This window comes from Leopardus geoffroyi, chromosome B4 (assembly GCF_018350155.1).
Source record: "Leopardus geoffroyi isolate Oge1 chromosome B4, O.geoffroyi_Oge1_pat1.0, whole genome shotgun sequence".
NCBI classification, from domain to species: domain Eukaryota; kingdom Metazoa; phylum Chordata; class Mammalia; order Carnivora; family Felidae; genus Leopardus; species Leopardus geoffroyi.
The window spans coordinates 122,348,067-122,366,658 of NC_059341.1; the positions used below are offsets into that span (position 1 = coordinate 122,348,067).

General features: G+C 39.4%; 1 protein-coding gene and 1 pseudogene across 2 annotated transcripts in view; one reads left to right on the plus strand and one right to left on the minus strand.

Moving 5' to 3' along the window:
* The window catches only part of UTP20 (UTP20 small subunit processome component), a 107,509-nt gene that overhangs the window by 11,124 nt on the left and 77,793 nt on the right, over window positions 1–18,592 (plus strand). For both annotated transcript variants that reach the window (XM_045466176.1, XM_045466175.1), the window contains exons 9-19: window positions 46–192; window positions 276–410; window positions 1,601–1,678; window positions 3,487–3,665; window positions 8,042–8,197; window positions 8,340–8,428; window positions 10,119–10,224; window positions 14,542–14,692; window positions 15,352–15,414; window positions 16,201–16,359; window positions 17,425–17,501. In XM_045466176.1, the coding sequence (XP_045322132.1) occupies window positions 46–192; window positions 276–410; window positions 1,601–1,678; window positions 3,487–3,665; window positions 8,042–8,197; window positions 8,340–8,428; window positions 10,119–10,224; window positions 14,542–14,692; window positions 15,352–15,414; window positions 16,201–16,359; window positions 17,425–17,501 (1,340 nt within the window). The remainder of the gene's footprint in view (window positions 1–45; window positions 193–275; window positions 411–1,600; window positions 1,679–3,486; window positions 3,666–8,041; window positions 8,198–8,339; window positions 8,429–10,118; window positions 10,225–14,541; window positions 14,693–15,351; window positions 15,415–16,200; window positions 16,360–17,424; window positions 17,502–18,592) is intronic.
* On the minus strand, window positions 2,231–2,442 carry LOC123592234 (annotated as a pseudogene).

Here is an 18,592-nt window from a genome sequence, read left to right on the forward strand (position 1 = left end):
TCATATGTTATAGTTATTCTTTTCTGTTAAATTCTTTATTGGCAGGAATCACTCCTGGATCTACATAGAAAAGTAACCACAATGAACTGTGGGGAAAGTTCTGAACAGATAAGAAGGTTGTTAGAAACATATCTAATACTTGTGAAACATGGAAATGGATCAAAGATAACCAAACCTGTCGATGTTTGTGAGGTGAGTTCCCAACTGCATTTGTTTAGAGTCTGTTCATTAAAATCTGTTGCTAAGTGTACATTGTTTTTTCTCTTATTTTACAGGTATTATGTCAAACAATACACATAGCCAGTCTTTCCACAACTTGCCGGGAGACCCTCTTGGCTGTAATTTCTGCTTTGATCCTGGGTGAAAATGTTTCCTTGCCAGACACCTTTATTAAAGAAACCATACAGAAAGTAATTTACTTCAACAAATATTAATTGAGTAGTTAATAAGATGTTTAGCATTGAGTAGGCCTCCTGGGGAATACAAATGAAGTGTGCAAAGGCTCTGCCTTCAGGGAATTTATAACCTTGTTAAGGAGACGTGAGTTGCATGCTGTAATAGAGACAAAACAAAATGCGATAAAGTAAATGTTTGGCATATATTCAGCAACACGTATAGCTTACCATGTGCTAGGTATGGACTAGGTATTCCAGGGTGGACAGTATGGTGCCTGCAGTTTTTGATTGTTAGGGAAGTGGGGCCCAGGGAACGAGTTATTATAATCCTTTGAATTAATCTATTGATGTCATTGAAACATAATGATTAATTCTGCTTGGGGTTGAGGGACAGAGAATGTTTTTCAGTGAATTTATATTTGGGATAGTCCTTGAAGGTTACCTAGCATCTGCCAGTCAGAGAAGGTTTAAAAATGCCAGGGAACAGCACAAGGTGGTTCAGAAAGTACAAAAATGTATGCCGATTGGGCTTCCATGGACACAGGAAGTGTGATGTATATCAGCGAGGCTCTGTTTGGCTTTGAAAAGTTTGGTTGGGTTTTATCCTGCAAATAGTGGAAGGCCCTGGAAAATTTTTAAGCAGGGTAATGATCTGATGATTTGAGATTTGCATTTTAATGAGTTTAGAAGAGGTTTTATAGGGAAGCGGGATTGAAAATAGACCAATTAGGTTCATGCCGTGCAGCAGTAAAAAGTATGGAGAAAGGTGTAAAATAGTGCTGCCTGCCGTCTCATGATTCTCTGTAGCTGGGAAAGAACTAAGCAGCTCTTAGGCAGAGGCCTGCGTAATCACTGGAAACCTAGTGCCCCTCACGTCTGTAAGTAAGTTTCTTTGGCGAAGGGCAAGCATTTGGACAGAAGATTGGTTGAAGTGTGCCTGCCGCTACCTTATTCCAGCTGTCTTCCCAAGAAGAAGGGCTTAGTGCCTGTGTCTCACAGCTGGGGGTGTCCTTGCCACCAAGTTCTTTTTTGAGAGTGAGTTCTCCCGAGACTCTGTTGACTTGTATCAGGCATCCTACCACTTCTTGCTTGCAAATTAGAGGATCTTGAAGGTTTTGGGTGTTTTTTGTTTTCAGGAATGGGGAAGTACTCTCTGTATATTTAATGTGTGTGTGTGTGTTTTTTTTTTAACCTGTGGTCCACAGATTTTTGAGAGTGGATTTGAAAGACGTCTAATTTTGGATTTTTCTGAAGTCATGTTTGTTATGAAGCAGTTTGAGCAGGTGAGCAACTAATGTTTTGGATTTGTTTTGTTATGGATCTGTCACGATGAAATAATCAAACTTAAAATCCTATGATTTTTGTTTGTTTGAGAGGAATGGAATAAGTATTTGATGTTTTAGTCCATATTTTTTGATGCAATTATATTCCAATTGTAGTTTATAAGTAAAACTTTGTTTCATATGCCAAGGCATTTAAAATGCGATTAGATAACCAACTTGTTTTCTAATAATCCTTGAGGAAGTTATAGAACCATGTGGTAAAATTGAAAAAAGAGTTTAAGGAACTTTTATGTGACTTTGGAGCATAGAAAAAATAGTTTCTGAAACATTTTGGGTTGCAGGAAGGTTACGAATGCACTTTATTGCTACAAAGTAAATACAGTACCTGATTTAATGAGATAGAAATCTTTCCCATTAAATCCTGACTTTATTTTATCCCTTTCCCCTCCCTTCCATCAAACATTTGCCATTCCTTATAACTGGTCATGCATAGCATACCTCATGGAAGCCTGTCTGTGTTTGTTCTGATTTCCCCTTTAGTCATTAATATATTATCATTTGCCTCCATAAGTAAATAATAAATAAACAAACAAACCTTTGTGTGTGTCCTAGCCCTGTTCCTTCCTGTCCAGTGAGAGCCCTTTACCTTGCTCTGGTTTTTGTAGCAACCCCATTGTTTCCTTCTCCCCTGTTCTCTTTTTATCTTCTTAAACTGGTAAGAACAGAGACTACACTTGATCTTACCCAAAAGGCCGAGAATGCATATATTTGGTTTTTTTATAAACAGCTTATTTTTATCAGAGGACTCCTTATGTGTATTCAAACAGTCAAGCAGGGCTAAAAGACAATCACTTGATTTCCACTCACATCTCCCTCACCAGGAGCAGCCACATCTCTTAGGTTTCATCTATCTTTTTCTGTTACTTCATACTTTCTAATCATTTGAATATACTGCTTTTCCTTGATGCATTAGTTTTAGTCGTTAGCTATAGACGACTTCTCATGGTGGATGGATTCTGATTCTTTTATACTCTCATCTTCTCAATAGAGTTACAGCACAAATTTTGGTTGGATTCCTATTCACCATATAATTAATCCTTCCAAACAGGGAGTATTTTATAATTATGTTTCCTTTTTTTTTTGTATGCTTTTCCATTTTTCCTAAAGTTACAGATTGCCTCATTCTGGAATAACTGGAAATTATTTTCCTTGAATAGCTGGACAGTGAGTCTATTTTCCCACAGCATTCTAAAATGCCTTTCACATGGCAAACTGTCAGAAAACTTAGCAGCTTGAGTTTTTGTTTTTGTTTATTTTCCTTTCCTGGACACACTCCTCCTGAAGCAGTGCAAGTCTGAATGGGTTGCTTTCTCAAGACACTGAACAGATGTCATACTAGGACTTCCTTTTGCTTTTCTCCTATTTCCTGGGTCTCATGTCTTTACCTTGTTACGCTTTACTTCCTTATTTTGATGGTACACATTTTCCAGAAGTTCTTAAGAAAGGGCGAATGGAAGTAAAATTTTGAGATTTAGTACACTGGAGAATGTCTTTATTCATATTGTTCATAGGCTGGCTATAGAATTCTAGAGTTTGTCATTTTCCCTCATTTTTTTCAGGCTTTTCTTCAAGGTCTTACAGCTTTCATTGTTTCTGTGAAGAAGTCTGATGCCATTACGATTTCTGATCCTGTGTTTGTGATCTGTTTTTTTTTTTTTTTTCTCTGTGGAAGTATGAGAATCCTCTCTTCCTTAGGTGTTCTAAAATGTCTATCTGTTAATAAACGTGATTTCCTTTCTTATTTTTAGCTTTTTCTACCCAGCTTTCTCTTATACATTGAAAATTGCTTCTTGATTGATGAGGCTGCTGTCAAAGATGAAGCTCTGGCCATTTTGGCCAAGCTCATTCTGAACAAAGCAGCACCTCCTACTGCTGGCTCGATGGCAATTGAGAAGTACCCTCTGCTTTTCTCACAACAGACGGTGGGGTAAGTTCTAAGTCTTTATTCCCTGTAATGTTGATAGGATTACCTGTTTTATAACGTAACAAGAATGCTGTAAAAATGAAGGTCTCTGTATTTTAACTGGAAAGATGTCCCTGATACATTGTTCTGTGAAAAAAGAAGATGTAAAACAGTTGTTCTGTGAAAAAAGAAGATGGTCCCATTTTGTAAAGTTAAAACAGAAAGTGTATATAAGCATTGGAAAAAACATGGAAGGATACACAAATAGGTTAACTTGGTTAACGTCAGGAGGATGGAATGTGAAAGAGGTGACTGTTGATTTGTTTTAGCCTTTTATTTTAAAATAATTGTACATTCACATGCAGTTGAAAGAAATAGCATGGGGTGCCTGGGTGGCCCAGTCAATTAAGTGTCCAACTCTTGATCTCAGCTCAAGTCTTCATCTCAGGATTGTGAGTTCAAGCCCCACGTTAGCCTCCATGCTGGGCATGGACCCTACTTTAAAAAAAAGAAAAGAAATAATACAGAGATGTTCTGTGTATTCTTCCTCCAGCTTCCCCCAGTAGTAACATCTTGCATAAGTTAATGGGATGTCCCAACCATAAAATAGACATTTTTCAGATTACCTCAGTTTTACACACACTCATCTCTGGGTATGTGTGTATCTGGCTGTATGGTTCTGTGTAGTTTTATCACACTTGTAGATTCATAACCACAACCAGAGTCCAGATACAGAGCTGTTCCTCACCACAAGGGTCTCTTGCACTACCTTTTAATAGCCATGCTCACCCTGACACTCCGCTCTCCATTCCTAACTGCTGGCAATCTGTCCTCCATTTTTAGGATTGTGTCATTTCAAGAATATTATATAAACGGAATTAAAGAGTACAACTTTTGAGGTTGTCTTTCAGTTATGCAGTTCCCTTGCGACCCATCCAAGTTGTGTGTGTCAGTAGCCCATCTCTTTGTTAAAAATCTTTTCATGTGCTTATTGCTGAGTAGCAGCCCATGGTGTGGATGGATGTAGCGTACTCCATTCAGTGATTCACTTGTTGAAAGACTTCTAGTTTTTGGCCATTATGAATAAAGCTGTTATGAACATTCATGTACGTAACTTTTTGTTGCTCTGAGATAAATGCCCAAAAGTGGAATTGTTGAGTTATATCATAAGTACATGTCTCATTTGATGAGAAACTGTCAGTAGTTGTCCAGTGTGGTTGTGCCATGGTACATGCCCACCAACAGTCTGAGTGATCCGGTTTCTCTGCATCCTCTCCCGCAGTTGTTATCATCACTGTTTTTTATTTTTTGCCAGTCTAATAGGATATGGTGAAATCTCATTGTGATTTTAAATTGCATTTCCTTAATGGCTAATGACGTTAACCATCTTTTCGTGGGTTTATTTTCTATCTATATATCCTCTTCAGTGAAATATCTATTAATTTCCTTGGCTCATTTTCTTTCTTTTTTTTTTTTTTTTTTTTATGTTTATTTTGAGAGAGAGCAAGTGCACGAGCAGGGGCGGGGCAGAGAGAGAGGGTGAGAGACAATCCCAAGCAGGCTCTGCACTGACAGTGCAGAGCCCAACGCTGGGCTCCATCTCACAAACCTTGAGATCATGACCTGAGTCGAAATCAAGAGTCGGACACTTAACCAGCTGAGCCACCCAGGCGCTCCCCACCTTGACCCTTTTTCTAACTGGACCGTGTGTTTCCTTACTGTTGAGTTTTGAGAACACATTATATATTCTAGTTAAAGGTTTTGTTGTCAAATGAATGGTTTGCACATATATTCTTCTAGTCTATAGGCTGTCTTGTTCCCTTAAGATTTTTCACAGAGCACAGTTTTAGATTTCGATGAGGTTCAGTTGACCAACATTCCTTTTATGGGTAATGCTTTTGATGTCAAGTCCAAGAACTCTTTGCCTGGCTGTAAGTCCTAGATGTTTTCTCCTACTTTTCTAAAAGTTTCATAGTTTTGTTTTACATGTAAGCCCATGATCTATTTTGAGTTAATTTTTATATAAGGTGTGAGGTTTAGGTCAGGTGTCTTTTTTTTTGCTTGTGGATGCCCACTGTTCTGGCAACATTTGTTGAAAAGGCTATTTTATGTTCTCTTCCATCGATCATGTATCTCTCCTCCTCTAATACCACACTATCTTATTACACTAGCTCTAAAATAAGTCTTGAAATCTTGAAAAAAAATTCCTCCCATTCTATTCTTCTTTTGTAGATTTTTTCAGCTATTCCTTGTCCTTTGTCGTTCTATATAAATTTTAGCAGAATCTTGTCTATGTCTACAAAAAAAACTTAGCTGGGATATTGTTTGGAATTGCCTTAAATCAAAGATCAATTTGGGGACAATTGACGTTTCCCTAAAGATACGCAAAACTGTTAACTTTGTTTATGTCAGGAGGACAGGAAGGGAAAGAAGGAAGTGACTGTTAACTTTTAGATTATATAACTTTGTATCATTTGAATTGTTAAAAGAGCCATGGATTACTTTCTTAATTTCATTAAAAATAATGCATACCCTTTAGAAGCTGAAAACGAGGTTTATATAAACATGTGAGAGGATTCTGCTGATCATTTCTCAAGTAGTTGTGGGTATGTTTTTAGAAATTATAGATTAGGAAACCAGTTCCTTTATCATTCTTATATGTTCATGCTTAAATTTATTTCTCTGGGATTTGTTAGACTTGCTGCATTTATATTTTGCTTTGGGACAGTAGGAATAGATGAACAATTCTTGAGTTTTTGCTGAGTACTCAGCTTTGAAGCATCACAGAATCCCTTGAGATGGGTGTCATTGTCCCCATGGTCACACAGCGGAGTTAGTTGTTGATTCGGGATCAGTTTGAGATTCTGGAGGAACTCCTCTTCTTCACATGTTGCTCTCCTGCTGACTTTAAAAGTAGCTTCTCTCTATCAAAACATGCAAACAAAATCTTGTTAGTTTTTCAACATACTGGGCTGATTCCTGTCCAGCAGCCTCTGCAGTAAGTCTTCCCTCTGCCTAGTATGAGTACAGAGCATCGAGCAAGGAGGAGGGCAGAATGGGAGGCCTGGGTCAGATCACATTGGGTCTTGTAGGGTGAAGTAGGGAGTGTGGATTTTCCTGGAGGAGCTCATCGGCAGGTGTGACAAAGCAAGGGAATGACTTGGCAAGGAATGACCCACTTTTTTTTCCAAGCAGCTCAATGTTTTCTTGTAAGGTTTTTGCAGATTGTTGATTCGCAGTTACTACTAGAATATATGTCAAGATGTAGTGACTTTCAGAAATCACCAATGAAATTAAACTATTATAATTTCTGAACATTCGATATCCTGGTAAGTATGAAACAAAAAAGAATACAACGTTTTAGTTAATTTTAATAATAACAGGGCACAGAAATAAAAACCTGATATTCTGCTTCTGTTGTGTAACAGACTGGGCATGGAGGCTAAATTATCAAAACAAATCAATTTACTTACTGTTTCTATGAGTTTTCTTTCAATTAGATTTCTGTCTTTCAAATAGGCGTGAGGTGTAGTTCATTGGCAAAAAGGAAAAGAGGCAAACAAGAATAGTGCCAAAGTAACAGACACCTAAACCTAAATGTCATGTCAGAAAACATCAAGGAAGAATTTATCAGATACATTTATTAGAACATTACTTCTAAATCATAATCACTTCAGTGGCATTTGTCAAATTCACCACTATGTGCAACATCATTCTACATTTGTAAAGTCAAAATTCATGTCAAAATGGAAGGGGGGAATAGAGGAAGTCCATTCATTACAATTAATTACCTCTCCCGTTTTAAAAAAGTGTCCAGCAGAATGTACAGAAAAGAATGAATCAGAATGAATTAGAAAATTCAGAAATAATACCTAAAATTAGAAGAGACTTGCTTTAAGTTACAAAGTAAATTAAAATAGAGAATAGAAGGGGTGCCTGGGTGGCTCAGTCGGTTAAGTGTCCGACTCTTGATTTGGGCTCAGGTCATTCTCTTGCAGTTTATGATATCGAGCCCTGCGTCGGTCTCTGTGCTGACAGTGTAGAGCCTGCTTGAGATTCCCTCTCTCTCTCTGTCTCTCTCTCTGCTCCTCCCCCATACCTGGGCATGCGTACGCCCGCCCGCTCTCTCTCTCTCTCTTTCTCAAAAAAATAAACTTTAAAAAAGAGAGAGTAGAAGAAAGTAGAACCAAAGGAGTTGAAAAAGCCTCTCACTGAAAGTCCAGAAACAACTCCCGTTCATTTACTTACTTATATTCAACCACCACCCCCAGTTTGCACCTCCCCACAAATGTTCCATGTTCCGCTCATGGAGAGGAGCCAGTTTTATTTCAGACTTCAGAGGGCAAGAGCAATTATATTCCCTCCTCTTTTCAACATTCGTGTTTCTTCTCTTCCTTCAGATCCTGTGTAAGGCAGAAGAAGACTAGATCCAAGGGAGGAAAAGAACAGATCCCAGTGCTGGACCACCTCTTATCTCTAATTCAGTTACCTGCAAATAAAGATTCTACTTACCTTTCACATTCTTGGGCAGCCCTTGTTGTGTTACCTCACATCAGGTGAGAAAATAAACTGTGGGTAATTTTGAAAGAAATACTTAGCATGCTGAGTTCAACATGTGTTAGCCATTCCTTGCTATTCCCTGAAAAAAGCCATTGAATGCAACTTTGAACTTTTCTCTTTTTCTCCCTACTTGGACAGACCTCTTGAGAAAGAGAAGGTGATACCAGTTGTCACATGCTTCATAGAGTCACTCTTCATGAATGTTGACAGAGAGAGTTTTGCAAAAGGTCAGTTACAATCCCCATTTGTTCTCTTCTTTCTTTTCTGGCACACCCAAAGTAACTATAAACACAACGGAATACCAGAGAATAGTGCTAGCATTGTGCTCTGACATAATCCCCTATATGATAAATACAGGAAAAAAAAGGATAAGATGGATGTATTGCACTTGTACCTCAGAATGTGGTGACCGGCTCAGGGCGGCTTGAACACAAGCTGAATCTGAAGAGGAAGTGTTAGAAGGGTGCCATGGTATATGACCCCTCATTTTCAAGCCCCAGCTTTTATCTTGTTCTCTGTCTCCCATGCGTACTCTATCCCTGGTATACACCTTATACTCCATTTGCCTCCATTTGCTCACCCCGAGCAAGATACTATCTTTTACAGCCTTCCGCTGCCCTTGTACATGTGTTCCTTCTGCCAGAGTCCTTTCTAGGCCTTTGTCACTTGGTGAACTCTTAATTTTCTTTCAAAACTCATTTCAAGCACAGCACCTGTAGGAAGGCCTACATGACTTCCTGGCAGAGTTAGGCTGCCCTATCCAGAACTTCCTTTCCTATTATACACTTGAACACCTCCTCCCACTAGCATGAAGATAGCAGTTTGAAAGTAGATGTTTTGTTTTATCCTAGGACAGTATTTTCTAATGTAATATATAGTAGTTGTTCATTCATTTAAATATTAATGTGTTAGGTTCTCTGTTTGATACTAAGCAAACATGTTAGAGGGTAAAGCAGACTCACCACAGCTGAAGTGCTCAATAGCCACATGTGGCTAGTGGCTCCATATTGGATTGCAGCACGAGTACAGAACATTTCTGTCGTTGCAGAAGGTTTTATCGGACAGCATCGTTCTAGTATCTCGAACAGGGATTGGCAAAATTTTTATGTAAAGGACCAGATAGTAGATATTTTAGGTTTTATAAATCCTGTTCAGTCTTTGTGGCATATTCTTTATTGTTTGCTTGTTTGTTGTTTTAAACAACCCTTTAAAAAATGTAAAAAACACTCTTAGCTAACAGGCCATATAAAAACAGGCTACCGGGGCGCCTGGGTGGCGCAGTCGGTTAGGCGTCCGACTTCAGCCAGGTCACGATCTCGCGGTCCGTGAGTTCGAGCCCTGCGTCAGGCTCTGGGCTGATGGCTCAGAGCCTGGAGCCTGTTTCCGATTCTGTGTCTCCCTCTCTCTCTGCCCCTCCCCCGTTCATGCTCTGTCTCTCTCTGTCCCAAAAATAAATAAACGTTGAAAAAAAAAAAAAAAAAAAAAAACAGGCTACCTACAAATCTGACTTATGGGCCAAAGTCCCAGTCTCTAGTCTAAGATTAAATGAATGCCTAATTTAAAAAAATAATTTATTAGCTTTTGAAAAGTACAAGTGTGTCTCCTCAAAAATTCTAATTTTGCTATTGCCAGTGAATCGAACCATTGAACTTATCTCCTCATCTTAATGGAACATACATTTTGATTCTCTATTTTTGAATATATTTTTTCTCTTAAGAAAGCTACAAGACTTGGGAACCTTCTCTTTTCAGTTCCTGCCTGTTACATCCTTACATTTGACAGATGATTCTTTAGGCGGTACAGCTTCACTTTCATTTAGGAACTCCTAGAAACAGCAAGTGTTAGATAAATGAGATGCCTGGTAGTAATTGTGTCAAAGGAATAAGTTATGTGGTTCTCCTGTTTTTCTGCCCTTAGGAAACTTGTTTGTTCTTTGTCAAGCTGTAAATACTATGTTAAGTTTGGAAGAATCTTCTGAAATTCTGCATTTGGTTCCTGTGGAACGTGTGAAGAATTTAGTATTGTAAGTAAACATATCTCCCATGTATATTAATCATGAATACTTCTGTTTTTGTGAAATCTTGGGCATAATAAAAGTCCTTATTTTGATCTATTTTCTACCCAAGTTGTATTCATATTAGAAATTTATGATTGATTTAAATCCTTAAAATAAGTACATTTTTTATGCAGTCTTTAAATGCAGATTCATCTTTGTAGAGCTGTATTTTACCATGTGGGTAAGCTCATGTTGTAGAGCATAAGGGTATATAATGCTGATTATTCCCAACCGTGACTTGCACAGTGTTGACCTTTTGTGACTTCCTGAGTGATTCCAGCACACGCATTTCCACTACACTCATTCTGTCTCATCCTGATGTCACCATTTTGGAAAACTTTCCTGTGGTCCTTTTACTACATAGCAAAACAACCCAGGTTTTTGTTTTTATAAGTTTATGTCAACCAGCTCCTGATTTTGGTAATAGAAGTCTGTTATCAGGGAGCTGTGTTCTCAGCTTAGCACCCTTTCTAAAGGTCACACCTTTTGAAAACCTGGTAAAGTAGTTGGCTTCTTTTTCTAGAGTCTAATCCATTTTCCATCCATGCTGTTTTTTGTTGTTGTTGTTGCTGTTGTTGTTTTAGAGAGAGAGAGAGACAGAGACAGAGTGCAAGCCAGGGAGAGGGGAGGGGCAGAGGGAGAAAGAGAGAGAATCTTAACCAGGCTCCACACACAGCACAGAGCTCTACTTGGGGCTTGAAACAGATTTATTCATTTACTTCATTCAGTAAATATTCATTTGCTTTTCTTAGGTACCAGGCCCTATTCTAGGCACTGGGAGACATAGTGAATGAAACACACACAAAATACCCTGCCTTCGTGGAGCTACTATTCTAGCAAGAAGAAACACTAAGCACGATAAATAAGTCAGATTTATAGCATGTTAGACAGTGGCAAGAAAATTAAAGGAGAGTTGGGATAGGAACATTCTGGAGGTTGGGGACAACAACAGTTTTAAATAGGGAAGGCCTCACCAAGAAGGAGACATCTGAGCTGAAACCCAGAAGCAGAAGGGGGTAAATCATGAGGGTATCTGGGGTTGGGGCCTTTCTGCGTTCCTGACCTGGGAGACTTGAGTGCCACTGCTGTAGGGGGTGCCCAGCAAGGAGCTGTTGGCAGCTGAGCAGAGCGAGGGGTGAGTAGTAGGAGAAGATGACACAGAGGTGGTGGCCATGACCGACAGTGTGTGACATTTGGCCGTTGTGGGGCCTGGGCTTCTACTCCGAGTGAAAGGGAAGGAAGCTACAAGAGGAATTTTGGCAGGAGAATGACTTAGGCCTAAGCAGGACCACCCTGGCTACTGTGCTGAGAACAAAGTAGACCAGTTAGAAGACTTACTGCAGTAATCCAGAGTCTCTTTCCATTTCCAAATCTGGACAAAGCTGGCAATTCTCCATAGTTCCTTGAATTGGTTTACATTCCTTTAAGGAGTTTTTCTTTGATATCATCCTATATCTCATGTTTTATGTTCTCTTGTTCACTTTATTGATCTGTTTAAACTTCTCATGGTATATTCTTTGGTATAAACAATTTAAGCCATCTGTAGAGGTTTTGAAATAAAAAGGCACACATAACACAGGGATTAGTATGTCCCCTGCAGAAGACCAGCCAGCCTCCCAACCAGGTGGCACTTAGCCTTGGAGGCCTGGAAACCTCTAACAGGAGTATATACAGCTTTGAAAGTGGAGGCGTAAACTTGGAATTGTGAAAGCTTTAGACGCAAGCTTCTGTGCTTGGTGCCGTGCTAGTTACTGGTTAAGCACGTAGGTTTCACAGCCAAGACAACTTGGATTAGAATCTTGTCTCTACCATCTACTAGCCCTGCAGCCTTTGGTGGGTTTATTAACCTCAACTTCATTATCTCTCTCAAGGGAATAACAGCACTTCCCTCATGGGCGTTAAATTGAACACCACATCCTGTCATGGCGTCATACACATTGCATTTTTATTATGTCCTTACATGCCAGTCTCTGTTCTGAGTACTTCATGTCCATTATTTAATCCTCACAGCAGCTCCATGAGGTGTGGGGACTCATATCATTACAGATGGGAGCACTAAAGTTCCAAAATAAGTGCAGGATCTAACTACTCAGCATCCACTGCCACCCTGCTCTAAACCACCATCTCTTTTACCTGGATTATTGCGTTAGCCTCCGAACAAGCCCCCTTACTTCTGTCCTTGTCCCGCTGCTCTGTTTGGTGTCTCCCAACCGTACGATACTATTAAACGAAGGACCGATTATGGCACTCTTTTGCCGACAGTGATTCTCCACTAGCGGTGATGCCAGAGATACTTTTGGTTGTTACAACTGGGGGCTGCTACTGCAATCTAGTAGGTGGAGGCCCTGGATGTTGCTAAGCACCCTACAGGATGGCTTCCACAGCAAAAAGCTATCTGGCCCAAAATGTCAGTCATGCTGCTATGAGAAACCCATCTTCCTCAGTATAAAGTCTGGTCCTTATCCTGTTCCTTGGGGCTCTGTAAGATCCAACCCCTGGCTACTTCTGACCTTACCCCCAGCCACTCTTCCTTGTTAATAACTCCCTTCCAGCTGGACTGGTCTTCTTGATGATCCTCTTCCGGATAAGCACACCTATCTGTGACTTGGCATCGCCGTTCCCTCTGCCTGAATTGCCTTCCAGATATCCAGTGACTGATTCATTCACCTCCTTCAGGCCCTACCTCCCATGACCACCCCGATATCACATATATTCCTTTTCAACCTTCCTCCCACCCTGCACAACCTGTCTCTCAGTCTTGACTTTCCATGGTTTGCTTTTCTCTGCTTCACTCATCACTGTCATACATAATTAGTTTATTTTTTATGTTGGCTACCTTCTCTTGTTAGAATATAAGCTCCGGAAGGATAGGGACTTTGTTTTTTGTTTACTGCTATATCCAGTGTCTATAAAGGTCACTGGCATATAGTAGATACTCACTAAATATTTGTTGAAGGAGGATGACACCCAAAAATTAAGCAGCCTTGTCAGGGGGACACTGCTGATGGACTGCAGAGCTGGCTTCAAACTTGGGCTTTCCTACCCCAGAGCCTGTGCTGTACCCTCCTCTGTACTGTCCCTCTCTCAGCTCGGTGCCTGGCACGTGGAAAACACTAATATTCTATAGTCTCCCTTTATGTCATTGTCATTTATAACTGTGTAGATTGAAAAAACAGCATTATGGGCACCTAGGTGGCTCAGCTGGTTAAGCGTCCGACTTCAGCCCAGGTCATGATCTCATGGTCCATGAGTTCAAGCCCCACATCGGGCTCTGTGCTGACAGTTCAGAGCCTGTGTTTCCCTCTCTTGGCCCCTCCCCAACTCACACTGTCTCTCTCTCACTTTCCCTCATAAATAAACATTAAAAGGTTTTTTAAAAGAAAGAAAAATTAGCATTGGGTTTTAGTTAAAATAGCATATTCTATGAAATCTTTCCATTTGTGACAACGTGGATGGAACTAGAGTGTATTAGGCTAAGCGAAATAAGTCAAAAAAGACAAATACACGATTTCACTCATGTGGAATTTAAGAAAACAGATGAATATAGGGGAAGGGAAGGGAAAACAAGGTAAACACAGAGGGAGGCAAACCATAAGAGACTTTTAAATTCAGAGAACAAACTGAGGATTGCTGGTGGGGTGTCGGATGGAAGATGGGCTAAATGGGTGATGGGCTTTAAAGAGGACACTTGTTGGGATGAACACTGGGTATTACATGTAAGTGATGAGTCACTAAATTCTACTCCTGAAACCATCATTACACTATATGTTAACTAACTTGGATTTAAATTAAAAAAAAAAAAAAAAAATAGCATATGCTGGGACACCTGGGTGGCTCAGTTGGTTAAGCATTCAACTTCGGCTCAGGTCATGATCTCACAGTCCATGAGTTTGAGCCCTGCATCGGGCTCTGTGCTGACAGCTCGGAGCCTGGAGCCTGCTTCAGATTCTGTGTCTGCCTCTCTCTGACCCATCCCCGTTCATGCTCTGTCTCTCTCTGTCTCAAAAATAAATAAACATTAAAAAAAAATTATTTTTTAAATAGCATATGCTAATCCCATCTCTGCCTCCACCTAGCTGTGTGCCCTTGAGCTCATTACTCACTGTTGCAAGGCCTCAGATTCTTCATCTCTAAAATGGAGTCAATGTCTGAATAAAATGTCTACATTTTACCTTGGTCTCTTTTACAATTCCTTTACCAGTGATAATTTTCTGTAGTTTCTTTCACAGTCTAAATACCCAGCTGTGTGGTGCAGGCTGGGTCTAATAAATAATCTTGTTGCAGAACATTTCCTGTGGAGCCATCTGTGTTGCTGTTAGCTGATCTCTATTATCAGAGATTATCCTTATGTGGCTGCAAAGGGCCACTTTCTGAGGAAGCTTTAATGGAATTATTTCCCAGGTTACAAGCTAACATTTCAACTGGCATATCCAAGGTAATGGTGTTTTGTGGTATGTTCTCAGTCTCTCCTCTTTGATTATATATGTATCTCCAGTGGTTGTCAGAGCTCCTTAATCAGAAAATGCTGCTAGGGGGTGATTTCTGTTTGAAGCAGTGATTCCTAAATTGACCTACAAACTGTTTGCAGCAGGATTACTTGGGGAGCTTAATAAAAATACAAATTCCAGGTCCTCACAGGCTGGAGTTCTGATTCAGAAACTGAAAAATCTGCATCGTTTTTTTTAAAGCCCTTTAGGTGATTCTGCCGCTTGGTCAGGTGTGTAGAAATACCTGAATACGTTATGTAGGGATTGTTATGTAGGGATAACAATCACTAATTGCAACAGAATTGTAAATTTAATCAGTTTCTTTGCCCTTATTTACAGAGATGCTTATAGTGTCACAGTTGAAGGAAAAACACGGTTCTATGGGCAACCTTATCTTTTCCGTCTAGTCTGGTCATTACTTGTTCCGTGTACTATTTGAATAAGGTGTTGGTTGGTGTCTAATATGAAATAAGGTATAGAATAACATGTATCTTTCTGATAAGCATTATATTTTCCTTAATGCTATAAAAGTGAAATCTCACTGGCTGTTAATTGGTTTCTTATGTGTAAACTTTGAAGTTTGAAATGTGCCTTTTACTTTCTCTAGATTCGGCTTTTGACAATAAGGATCCTAAACCATTTTGAGTTTCGACTTCCAGAACTGATGGAGGTATTTTTGCTGTTCAATTTGGATAACTTTTTAAAAACATCACTTTTTTTTTTTAATTTCCGAAGTGATACTTTTACAGAAAATTCAAATACTATTGTGTAAATATCTATCATAAAAACTGAAATTGTTGTAATTCTTAGTCCTGCCCACACTGAAAATTCACAGGTAATTGGTGAATATTCTTTCAGACCTTTTGTACACATGTACAATTTAAATGGCATCAGGGAGGTTTTGCCATATCAGTACCTCAGGCTTACCTCATTTCTTTTGAGGCTTAAAAGGATACTGCCCCGATACCAGAGTTTAAAATATCTTATGTAACAGTTCTTTGTTGATGGATGCTGAAGTGGATTGTTTGGAGTTTTGCAGCATTTCCAATAAAATAGTAATGAACATTCTTATGCTGATATATTTGAATAGGGAAATATTCCCATAATGCATATTACTACTTGTAGAAATTATAGAAGTAGAATTGTGTAAGTGGAAGTATATGTATACGTTTTTATTTGAACAAATGTTGCCAATCGATTTGAGTCGTTCTGAGAATGAGTTTCCTGTTTTTTCCTTGTCATTTCTGTGCTAGACATTATTCTTAAATTAGATTCTAACAAAAAGTAAATAGTTTGAGGAAAAATGGATCATTTACCACAGGAAGTGTTGCTTATTTAATTTACAACATTAACATACCCCAGTTTTTCTTTTTTTTTAGAACTTTGGTCACATTTCATGTTCTTTTTGCGAAATCAAAGTACTGACCTGCCTCCTTGGTTTTCTCCGTTCACTCAGGATGATGGGCTCTCAGAGCGTCAGTCTGCCTTGGCTATATTACGCCAGGCAGAACTTGTTCCAGCAACTGTGAGTGATTACAGAGAGAAGCTTCTTCATTTGAGAAAACTAAGACATGATATGGTGCAGGCTGCAGTCCCTGACGGGCCATTACAGGAGGTATAAAACAGTGTCTCAGGTTTTTAAACAATTTGTGCTTTTTGATCTGTTTAGCTGGCTTTTGGAAAGAGAAACATAGCAAGTAGTTAAAAAAAAAAAGTTTTTTATTTAAGCTAGCTAGATAAATCTCCAGTTTCCTTAGGTATTTTGAATTAAATGGCTCTGCCAGCCTTTTCCACAGTGGAAATAACTGTCCTCCCTCTGAATACGGGCATAATATGTGAAGGTAGGTGCAACAGAAGGGCTCAACATCCGGTTTAAGACCTGACATTCTTCTCCATGTGCTGCAGGATGTCAGGCCTCTTATCTTTTGTATTGGGGGTTTTTGCGCGTGACCCTTGAGGATGGATCACAGATCCCGTTGGGAGTAAGGCCAATGGAAGCGTTCCCTTTAGATCAGAGCATTTCTGCTCTTTACATGTTTTATATATTAGTGTCTTGTGTTAATGTTTCGTTTGGAAAAAGGGCTCTGCTGCTAAAATAGTAATAAACACCTCATTCCCAAATAATACTAGAACTACCATTCTATATGATGCCTCCCCAGCACATGGAGATATGAGTGATGGCAGTCATTCTCAAAGGTGACTGAGAAAACTCGAGACCCTCTGAACTGAATGCCTTTAATGCATAGTTTTGAAAACTTAGCCATCTGCTCACAGAGCCCCAGCTGCCATTCACAGTGTATACCGTCTTGGGCTCTTTGGTATCTGTATTTTCCTGCTTGCTGTTCAGGTTTTATCTCACACGGTGATGGTAATAGCAGTGTTTGTTAGGTGGGAATTTAATCATGAGTCAGATCTGTTTATTCAAATGCTATATCCTTTGTGAACATCTGGAGTGAGTTTGAGTACTTTTGCTTTAGTGATTCTTCTTTGTTAAATAGCGAGTGACATTTTGGGGAGAGTCAGAAAATTATTATATGCCGAATTTTGGATTGGTACCTACAACTTGTTCCTTAAAGCACAAGCTTCTTTTTAACCTCTGATTGTCTGAGTTGGGATATTTATATTTCATGCGTTCCGTAGTTTATAGCCCATTTACTAAACTAGTTTGCTATAATCGCAGGTGCCACTTCGTTATTTATTAAGCATGTTGTATGTTAACTTCAGTGCCCTCTGGGATCCTGTTATTGAACTCATAAGGTAAGCATGGGTTAAAATGGATGAAGCCGTATGTGTTAACTATTGCAGAGTGATGGGGCCAGATTATACTCCTGCTAGGTGTGATTTAAATGAATGGGTGTGTATAGTATTTGTAGCTACCTTAAATCCTTTGTGGGACAAGGTGAAGAAAAAACGAACATTAGTTATTCTCTCTAATGTCAAGTATTTCAACATCTCAGATGTTATATGTATGTATCTTTGTGCATTGAAATAACTTCAAAGGACTTGCTCTGTCTACTTGATAGGATATATCTGTATGGTTAAATTTATTTTTTAATTTTTTTAATATGAAATTTATTGTCAAGTTGGTTTCCATACAACACCCAGTGCTCATCCCAAAAGGTGCCCTCCTCAATACCATCATCCACCCTCCTCTCCCTGCCACCCCCCATCAACCCTCAGTTTGTTCTCAGTTTTTAAGAGTCTCTTATTTCATTCTTTCTCATTGCCACGTAGTATTCCATTGTGTATATAAACCACAATTTCTTTATCCATTTGCCAGTTGATGGACATTTAGCCTCTTTCCATAATTTGGCTATTGTTGAGAATGCTGCTATAAACATTGGAGTACAAGTGCCCCTGTGCATCAGCACTCCTGTATCCCTTGGGTAAATTCCTAGCAGTGCTACTGCTGGGTCATAGGGTAGGTCTATTTTTAATTTTTTGAGGAACCTCCACACTGTTTTCCAGAGTGGCTGCACCAGTTTTCATTCCCACCAACAGTGCAAGAGGGTTCCCGTTTCTCCACATCCTCTGCAGCATCTACAGTCTACTGATTTGTTCATTTTAGCCACTCTGGCGTGAGGTGATATCTGAGTGTGGTTTTGATTTGTATTTCCCTGATGAGGAGCGACGTTGAGCATCTTTTCATGTGCCTGTTGGCCATCTGGATGTCTTCTTTAGAGAAGTGTCTATTCATGTTTTCTGCCCATTTCTTCACTGGATTATTTGGTTTTCGGGTGTGGAGTTTGGTGAGCTCTTTATAGATTTTGGATACTAGCCCTTTGCCCAATATGTCATTTGCAAATATCTTTTCCCATTCCGTTGTTGCTTTTTAGTTTTGTTGATTG